This window comes from Beauveria bassiana (assembly GCF_000280675.1).
Source record: "Beauveria bassiana ARSEF 2860 unplaced genomic scaffold BBA_S00032, whole genome shotgun sequence".
NCBI lineage: Eukaryota > Fungi > Ascomycota > Sordariomycetes > Hypocreales > Cordycipitaceae > Beauveria > Beauveria bassiana.
The window spans coordinates 24,317-34,348 of record NW_007930867.1 but is presented as its reverse complement, the minus strand read 5'-3'; the positions used below and the strand labels follow the sequence as shown (position 1 = coordinate 34,348).

The 10,032-nt window shown below is 52.8% G+C and overlaps 2 protein-coding genes across 2 annotated transcripts; both read left to right on the top strand.

Moving 5' to 3' along the window:
- Positions 1–246: 246 nt before the first annotated feature.
- Positions 247–1,357, top strand: BBA_08180 (MFS multidrug resistance transporter, putative; the record flags this gene model as incomplete). Its single annotated transcript, XM_008603277.1, has 2 exons — positions 247–1,020; positions 1,079–1,357. The coding sequence occupies 2 exons, from the start codon at positions 247–249 to the stop codon at positions 1,355–1,357; spliced, it is 1,053 nt and encodes a 350-aa protein (XP_008601499.1).
- Positions 1,358–2,336: 979 nt separating this feature from the next.
- On the top strand, positions 2,337–9,590 carry BBA_08179 (polyketide synthase; the record flags this gene model as incomplete). The annotated part of the gene is made up of 10 exons (XM_008603276.1): positions 2,337–2,930; positions 2,997–3,644; positions 3,714–4,035; positions 4,113–4,297; positions 4,377–4,658; positions 4,732–4,760; positions 4,809–5,505; positions 5,564–5,823; positions 5,882–8,444; positions 8,535–9,590. 10 exons carry the CDS (start codon positions 2,337–2,339, stop codon positions 9,588–9,590), a joined length of 6,636 nt encoding a protein of 2,211 aa, XP_008601498.1.
- Between the last annotated feature and the right edge of the window lie 442 nt (positions 9,591–10,032).

The following is a 10,032-nucleotide window of genomic DNA, read 5'->3' as shown; positions in this document are numbered from 1 at the left end:
GACTAACAGAGTCAAACAAAACGTGCAGCCGCTCTTCCAGGAATCGCTGAATATTTTCAAGTCTCGGGAACCGTCGCAAACCTCTCGGTTGCTCTTTATGCGCTATCTATGGCCATTATACCACTGTGGTGGTCTGTTCTTTCGGAAGCCTATGGTCGTCGACCAATCTACCTCGTCTCATTTACCCTCTTTCTAGTTTGGAACTCGGTAGCTGCTGTGAGCACATCTATTGAAATGTTCATCATTATGCGTTTCTTGGCTGGTGGCGCATCTGCATCTGTGGCTGCGGTCGGCGCCGGAACAGTCGCTGATCTGTGGGAGGTCAAGAGGCGAGGAACAGCAATGGGCTACTTCTTCCTTGGACCTATGCTAGGACCGCTCGTTTCGCCCATCATCGGCGGTATCCTCACTCAGCGTTTCGGATGGAGATCGACTCAATGGGGCGCCGTCGTCTATGGTGGTCTGGTATGGTTGTCCATGATCTTTCTGCTGCCGGAGACGTCCTCCAAGGCGGTAAAGGGAAAGGAACCAGCTGTCGCAGAAAACTCTGATGACGGAAACGTGCAGCCAGTGCCAGAATCATGTGTATCACGCTTTTTCAAGGCCTTGGGTAGGATGCTCGTCGAACCGTTCAGACTGGTTGGATACCTTCGCTCCCCACCACTCTTCATGACGTGCTACTACGCCAGCATATCGTTTGCTTGCTACTACATTCTGAATCTCGCGATTCAAAGAACGTTCTCTCGGGACCCGTACTCGTTCCGCGCAATTATTCTTGGGCTCTTGTATATCCCCAGCGCACTGGGCTCTATAGTTGCATCCGTCGTTGGCGGCCGGTGGACAGACTACGTCATGCGACGCGAGGCCAAAGCTGCAGGGCGATTTGACGAGTCTGGAAATCCAAAGTTTCGTCCTTCAGACCGCATGTGTGAGAACGCATGGATACCCGCATTCGTGTTTCCCGCCGCTTTGCTCGTGTTTGGCTGGACGACCCACGAGGGCATCTTTTGGTTTGCGCCAGTGAGTAACCATCCATGACCCAGATGAGGCCGAATCTTTCGACTGACTTGCCCTCCAGATTGTTGTTACCTTTTTCTTCGGACTCGGAAACAGTTTAATCTTTAATACCGCGACAACAATGCTGACGGAAATTCTCCCCGGAAAAGCCAGCAACGCCGTCGCACTCAACAATCTCATGCGAAACACGCTGTCATGCGCAGCTGCCGTCGCCACAGATCCCCTTCTTGGTGCTATTGGAACCCAATGGCTCTTCACCGGCTTAGCCGTCATCTGCTGGGCAAGTTCTGGTGTCATCTGGGCCTTGAAAAGGCACAGCGACAAGGCCCCTTCTGCATGAGCCTGCTTGAGAGCTTGGCCATTGAATCAACTAGAATGCAGGCAGTATCGCTACAAGATTTGGTTTAATTGATGACTTTATAGACAGCTTTACATAATAGCACAATAACCGCAATATTTTCTCGATGAAATTTAGATAGTCTCAGATAAAAAAAATTCACGCCGTTCTTTTACTCATGTTCAAGTTCTTGGTCTGGCCAAGTATCTGTCTCTCCTGTTCGGTTACGGCTGGTAAAGAAGACAGAATCTCTTTCACAAGCTAACCTTGTATCAAGAGCCGAGAATAAGCAGTAGCTTGCGTAATCTAATAATAAGACTCTCACAAGCATAACATACCGACAACATGTGGCGTCAAGGATTGTTCGTCATTCGTCGGGCAAGCAGGCATGTTTTTCCTGCTCGGGCATGGATGTAGAAACTGCAATGACACGACCGTCGTAGATTTGAAAGACCCGCCCATTATGGCATAGATAGCATTTCGCTCCATTTGGAAACTCTTTGGGGCCCATATTACTTCCAAAGCAAGTCGCACCGCGTAAAGGCTGACTACATGGGCTGCTGGCCCAGCGCTCCGTAAGGTGCATATGTTTGTCCAAGATGAATCCCCAGTTTTGACTGCCAAAACAGTACGATTCCGAGGAAACGTAGCAATCTTGATGGAAGAATGCAGATGTAACTAGTCATAGCCCAACATGGGATCACTTAGAACACTCCTGTGAGGTTGCCGGATTGACCTACAGGGGCCGACGCGGATGGAGCCTTTGGAAAGATTCTGACACTGTTACAGTCAGATACAGACAAGTGTAACGATTTTTACGCTAGGGTTGAGTTTAATGACCGTATTTAGTCATTTGAAATGTTTCTACTCAAAAACATGTACTTGCTGGTGTTGTATATATTCCTACGGGAGAGCAATGATACAGAGTTGAGCCTCACACTTTTCACGCATTATTCTCCTTGAATCTTTTCCATTTCTCAACATGCCGTCTTTCTTCCCAGTCTTCTCTGGACTTGGCTCCGGATCAGTATTCTCAGAAGAGAATGTTGGACGTGCAGAGGAGAATGCTCTAAGCCCCGAATGCGCTGTGCTGCTTCAATCCTGCCACAGAACATTCCGCGAGCAGGTATCTGATGCTATTGCCCGAAATATACTCCCCGAGGACTCCATCGACTTGGACGATTTTGCCGAGCCTGCGTCACTTATCCGTCCTTTGTCAAAGTACAGTCGCAATGTCGTTATGCAACATGCAGCCCTATACCTCCACCAGATCCTGGCCTACATGACCAGCCAGAAGGAACTCGGTAACTTGATAGGCTCAGCCGGCTTTTGTACGGGTCTACTGCCAGCAGCAGTCGCAGCTGCCAGCCAGACATCAGTCATCACGCTGATCTCCCAGTCTCACCATTTCTTTCAGGTCGCGCTGTGGATCGGAATCAGGAGCGAGCAATACCGAGTTGATCACCTCACAAATGATACTCAAGATGCGGACGGAGAATCAATGCTGCCCTGCAGCTACGTGTTGGAGGGTGTATCTGAAGCTGCAGCCCAAGATTTGCTTCACAAGACCAACATGGTACGAACTGAGTAGAGCCCTCAGTCTGCGTGAACAAAGTCAATAACTTACACAATTTTGTTCTAGGGGAATGAGGTCTTCGTATCTGCCATTCTATCACCTACTCGGGTCACAATAAGCGGCATCCCTACCAAATTGTCCACCTTCATCTCGAAACACCTGCCCGCAAACTGCCGCACCACAGTGGCAGTCGTCCACAGCCTCTACCACCATGAGAGTCTCCTGGAGGTACGAAATCTGGTCATGGCCGATTTAGAACGACAAGACACACTGCTTCAAGCCCGGGTTGAGCTTTCAGCACCAATCCTCTCAACGAAAACCGGAAAACCTCTGGCTTTGTCATCAGTCACAACTCTCGAGCAAGTAGCCTGCGCCATTCTGGATCTCATCTTTATCGAAAAGGTAGACTGGCTCAATCTACAACAATCGATTGTCTCGCACACGAGCCAGGACGCTTTGGACCGACCGATCAACATCGTGAATTATGGCCCTGGTCTCGGCATGGCGCCGTCAGCTTTTGCACAAGCCCAAGAAAAAGACGTATGCATCATGGACGCAGCAAAAATCAGCAAAGGCTCTTTTCAAAATTCTGGTGCATCTCGGCTGGCCTGGGACGATATTGCCATTGTTGGCATGGCCGTAGAACTGCCAGGAGCGTCAGACGCAGACACCTTGTGGCAAAATCTCGTTGATGGCTACCAAGCATGCTCAGAGGTAAAATTCACTTGACGTGTAATGACTGAAAGGAACTCAAGCTAACAGGACCGACCTCACTCACTCTAGATACCCCCCTCGCGATTCAATGTCAATGACTACAACAACGGCAAGGGCAGTCGCACCCTCAACACCAAGTACGGCAACTTTTTAGAGAATCCCTTCCTCTTTGATGCGGAGCATTTCGGCATCTCCCGGCGAGAGGCCAAATCCATGGATCCGCAGCAGCGCATTCTCCTGCAGACGGCCTACCGTGCGCTCGAGGACGCTGGCTACGTTCCAGACACGACGACCTCTTCTGCCCGAGACACCTTTGGCTGCTGGATCGGCAATGCCACGCTCGATTACGTGGACAACTTGCGCAGCGACATTGACGTGTACTACAGCACAGGTAAGGGAACATTTTCCCCGGCTGCTGCATAGTTAGAGAGAGAGAGAGAGAGATATCTGCTGACTCGTGGGCTATAGGCACTCTGCGGGCGTTTCTCAGTGCGCGCATCTCGTACGTGTTTGGCTGGAGCGGACCATCCATCACATTGGATACGGCCTGCTCATCATCCATTGTCGCCCTGCACCAAGCAGCGAGATCCATCCTGGCAGGGGACTGCCGAAGTGCGCTCGTCGGAGCTGCCAACACAATCACCAGCCCCGATGTACGTCAGCTTGTCAAAGTTTCGCGTCTTTTTTTTTTGTCTCAAGGTATATATATGAAAAGCTAATTTTTTTCTGCAGATGTATCTTGGTCTGGACCGCGCTCACTTTTTGAGTCCCTCTGGCCAGTGCAAAGCGTTTGATGCCTCGGCTGACGGATACTGCCGTGCAGAGGGCTGCGGTGTCTTTGTGATTAAGAGGCTGTCGGACGCTCTCGCCGAAGGTGACCGTATTCATGGTGTAATCAAGGCCATTGAGATTAATCAGAGCGGAAACACACATTCCATCACGCACCCTCACGTGCCCACGCAGGAGGCCCTGTTTGACAAAATGTTCCGCGAGTCCAGAATCAACCCGCACGAGGTGAGCCTATCATGCCAACCTTTTTCTTTTTTTTTTCTTTTTTTTTTGAGTCTTATTATTAATACTCTTCTAGATCTCTGTTGTAGAAATGCACGGTACTGGGTAAGTAATACTTTTGCTTCGGTCATATCAGTGGCTAACTTGGCGCAGAACTCAAGCTGGTGACCCGAATGAAGTAGAGAGTGTTAGACGCGCACTGTGCAAAGCGAGATCACCACTCAATCCAGTCTATCTCACTTCTCTGAAAGCAAACATTGGCCACGCCGAAGCTGTTTCTGGCATTGCAGGCCTCGCCAAGCTCATCTTGATGACGAGAAACGGCTACATCCCACCGCAAGTGTCCCTCAAGACGCTGAATCCGCGCATCCGCCCGCTGGGTGTTGACGGCGCTGCCATTGACGCGAATGGTACCGAGTGGCCACGTGCAGGGCCGAAAAAGGCGCGCATGAGTATGCTCAACAACTTTGGCGCTGGAGGCTCCAACGCCGCCGTCATCATTGGCGAGCACCTCTCCCAGGACGAAAGCGAGGCCCAACAACCTGCTTGCGGCGCGACGATATTTGTCTGCGGTGTCTCTGCCAAGAATGACCGCGCTCTCGTGAAACTGCAGGAAACTGTGGCAGATTATCTCACCAGTGCAGGGCAGAGTCGCAAACCTCCCTCGCTCGCTGACGTCTGCGCAACTTTGACGTCACGCAGACAAATGTATAACCATCGAGTAGCAGTGGTGGCCAGCTCCCTGGAGGAACTTGCTGAGAATCTGCGCTCAGCGAGCTCACATAACGTGTCCAAGTCGATTTGTGAAGCTCCAGAGGCTGTATTCATCTTTTCAGGCCAAGGCTCGCAGGTGAGAAAGACCAAAAACTTGAAGCGTGGCAAAGACACAACTTAACTTGAGTCACTAGTATCTCGGCATGGGACGGGAGCTCATTGAGCAGTACGAGGACTTTGCTCACACAGTCAATGTGTGTGATGGTTGGCTCGTCAAGAACAACTACCCCAGCTGTCTCGCCGTCATTACCGGTGAGCAAAGGGAGAGTGAAGATGACAAAGTCGACGCACACACATGGCAGAGCTTCCAATCTGCTATTTATGTTATCGAGGTTGCTCTAGCCAAGCTTCTGGAATCATGGGGCATCCGCCCTCAAGCAGTCGCAGGACACAGGTAAGAGCTTCTCAATCTAGACATACGGACAGCTAGCTGATACACACATGTCTTGTAGCTTGGGAGAGTATGCGGCGCTCGTGACTGCAGGCGTCATCCGTCTCATGGATGGCTTGAAGCTGGTCGCGCACCGCGCCAAGCTGATGATGGAGCAGTGCGACCTTGGCCAAACCTCGATGCTTGCCGTAAACTGCAGCGCCGCAGTAATCACGAGCATTATTGAGGCCTCCACAGACTTTGAGGGGCTGGCCATTTCCTGCAACAACAGCGAGACAGACTGCGTTGTTGGCGGACCAGTTCCGCAGCTGGTGCTGCTGAAGAAGCATCTGACGGATCGAGCGCAGGTAAGAAGCAAGCTGCTCGATGTGCCAATGGCTTTCCACACTGCTGCCATGGACCCCATCCTCGAAGAGTTTACTGCTTTTGCCGCGCGCGAGGTTCGAGTTTTCCCGCCTACGCTGCCCGTGGTATCCAATGTACTAGGCCGCACAGTCGCGGTGGGCGAGCAGGCCTTTTCGCCCGAGTACTTTGCGAAGCAGTGCCGCGGCACTGTGGCTTTCGATGACGGCATCAAGCACTTTTTGGCCCTCGGAGACTGCGAAAGTACTCCTTATCGCTGGATCGAGATTGGCCCGCATCCATCCGTTCAGCCAATGCTTCGTGGACGCTTGGGCAAGGCGGCGACGAGCCACATCCAGCTCACGACTCTCAAGAAGAATGTGCCGCCGGCAAGCACCTTGTCGCAGCTGCTCAGCCACTTTTATCAGACTTCGTCGGGAGTCAACTGGAGAAGCGTCTTTTCCCGCAACGCGCATCGTCGCTTCAAGCTCATTCAACTACCTGGCATGCCCTTCTTCCCAAGCGAGTTTCATGTGCCATACCGCGAGATGGCGGGAGAGCCGGCGTCTACGTCTCAATCTTCTGGAGATGCGGCCTCCAACGTGGTTCCCAACAGTTTCGCTGTCCACGCCATTCAAAAATTGTCGCACGGGGCATCCAACAGCTGCGCCATCTATGAAACGCCCGCCGTGCTTTTAAAGGAGTTTATCGAAGGACACCTTGTCTGCGGATACGCCCTCTGTCCAGCCTCGGTGTATCACGAAATGGTTCTCGCAGCGCTCAACGACTGCCAATCTGCTGCTGGAAGCTCCGTGGTTTGGGGTCTCAGCAAAGTGAGCTACTGCGCGCCCATGGTTTATGACGGCAACTCGAACCAAGTACTGAGGGTCGTCATCACGCCGCGCCTCACGCTCCCCGATCGCTACGACTTTGCCGTCATGTCGTACGTTGCCGGAACGGACCCCAACGAGCGGAGCACGGTGCACTGCCGCGGTGTCGTCAAGCAGAGCAACATGGCGTCTGCGGAGCTCAAGTACTCCAGGCTACAGGCGTCAATGAAGGGCAGTATGGATGGTCTCAAGCACGTCGGGCAGCTGGGAGCACCCGCGGCGTCTTGCGTGCAGGTCTTTTCCAAGCGCGCCATGTACGAAAAGATTTTTACTCGTGTTGTGGAATACTCGGATCCGTACCAAAAGGTTGAGACGATACGCATCAGAGAAGACACGGGAGAGGCGCTGGCGACATGTGTGTCTCCTGCCCCGTACCTGGCAAGGGACAGCAGCATCCCGGCCAGTCATGCAATTTTCATGGATGTGCTGCTACATGTTGCCGGCTTTGTGTCCAATTTAAATCTCCCCAACGATGTCATGGGGATTTGCAAAGAGGTTGGCGGCGCCACTACCCTACGTGCTCCTGTTGTCCGAGATGGGGCATGTGCACCTTTCGACGTCTACTGCTCAACCTTTGACACCCAGGACAGCGATGGCCGCTCCTTCACCATCTCCAATGCATACGCAGTGGACTCGAGCGGCGTCATGGCCGTCTTCAAAGGCATGGTCTTTCAGCACGTCAAGATACCGCTCATCGAGCAAGCCCTCAAGAGAGCCACCCGCTCTAGCCCGAACGCAGCGGTGTCTGCCTCGCATCCCGCCCAGCCTAAACGAAGAAATGATGTCACTTCCTTCGTGAATGCGCAGTCAGTGGAGAGGATGGCGCTTCCACGAGCAGCTGCTCCTGTGCGAGCCGCCCCGGAAGTGTCGGTGCCGGAGTTGGTGGCAAAGGTTTGCGGCCTTGATGCAGGCCAACTTGGGGTAGACTCCCGTCTCGACGCACACGGTGTCGACTCTCTCATGGGTATCGAGATAGCGGCCGCGCTCTCATCCGCCCTTGGGGTGGATGTGCTTCCCGACACCCTGGGTAGCTGTGACACCGTGGGCGATATTGAGCGCCTTTGCGAAGCGCTGAGCCCAACTCCCGTTGGCAACGATGTCGACAATGACTCTCCTACGCCTGGCTCTGAAAGAGGTTCAGACTCGGCCATATCGACTCCTGCCTCGGTCAGCACAGTCGACGCCTCCTCCATCGACATGGTCCAGATCGTGGCCGAGCTCTGCGGTGCTCGGGCTGAGGCTGTCTCGCCCGACTCGGAACTGCGCGCGCTCGGAGTCGACTCTCTCATGTTTCTGGAGCTCGCCGATCGGCTGCAGGATCTCGACCGAGGCATTGCTCTGTCGTCAAATGACTTGGCAGATTGCCAAACAATCGGCGACATTGAAAGGCTGGTACGTCGCTAGTTCAAGTCTACCTTTTTATTCCGGGCCGCCGTGGTCACGTCGAGTTCTGTGCCTAACATGGGGCGTGATAAAATTCAGATAGTAAAGCGGCCTGGAACGCCGGCTTACCAGAGCGGTATCAGCACGAAAATCTACCCCGAAGCTGTACATGCCAGTTCTGAGGCCGTCCGGCTTTCAGCTCAACAGCCTGCAACCCAAATCAGCTTACTTGCCTCTGAGGAGGCTGTCCTTCCCCAAATCGAAAGACTTCTTCATCTGTCTCAGCAACCTGAAGAAATTCAAGTTGGTTCACTTGATCGAAAATTCTCTGGCAAATCTCCTTTGTTTCTTATTCACGACGGTAGCGGCATCTGTACTCACTACCGGGGCCTCCGGCCGCTGGGCCGACGGGTTTTGGCCCTCCACGACCCCAAATTCCTGATCCAGTCCAGCAAACAACGTTCGTGGGCCAGTCTGACCACGATGGCCAACGAGTACGCAAGCTCAATCTCGTCGACAATGGGCATGACAGGCGGCGAGGATTGCATTCTGGGCGGCTGGTCCTTTGGCGGCGTTGTAGCCTTTGAGGCAGCGCGCATCCTCATGTCTCGAGGCCACCGGGTCAAGGGCGTCGTCCTCATTGACTCACCTCCCCCCATCGGCCACATTCCGCTGTCCGAGTCCATCATCAGCGCCGTTACCGCACAGCCCGCCGAAAAGGACGCGGCGGCCGGTTCTACTACTGCCAGCAAATGTGTGTCCCCCGTCGCAAGCGCCATCCGCAAGCTCGTGCAGCAAAGCTTTCGAATCTGCGCCGGCCTCATCGGCGACTTTGGCACGAGCGCCGAGTTGCAACAGCGAGGGCTATCCAACAAGCCGGTCGGGCCTGTGCCTCGTGTGATTTTGCTTCGATCCGCGGTTGGCTGGACGCCGCCTCGGGGCTACACTGGTGCTGCGGTGGAAGAAATGGAGAATCCGTGGCTGCAGGATAGGCGGGATCGCTCACTGGCGACGGCTGGGTGGGAAATTTTGACGGGAGGACCGATTCAGTGTTTGGATATTCCCGGCAATCATTTTCAAGTATTTGATGCGCCAAATATCGCGGCCGTGTCTGCGGCTCTGGTTGATGCCTGCTCGGAGTTTGAGTTGAAGTAGCCGACATTTATTTTAGACATGTACCTAGGGGGGGGGGGGTGAGAGATGCTTTTACAATTGGCTTTGCACATGTTTTTTCCACGCCATGTTTTTAGACGACGGTACTGGGCTGATACACACAAGGTTTTAGAAAAAAAAAAGAATTATTAGAATTCGGGGTTATTATATATTTATATTAATAATCAATGATAAGAAAAGGATGTTTAAACTGTCTGTGGTAATTCAGTCATGACTGTCTGAAAGACTGATGGCTTATTAGGACCTCTGTTTAAAACTGGGTCTGCATTTTATAAGTTAGATACCTACGCTGGAGGGGGGTGTTTTCTGACATGCCCTCTGACATATTTTCCTATCTGGCATATTTTTTAGGCATGTTGCAAGTTTTCAACATATTGAAAAAATTGCTGACATCCTATCCGAGAAGCCCGAATCCATGGCAATA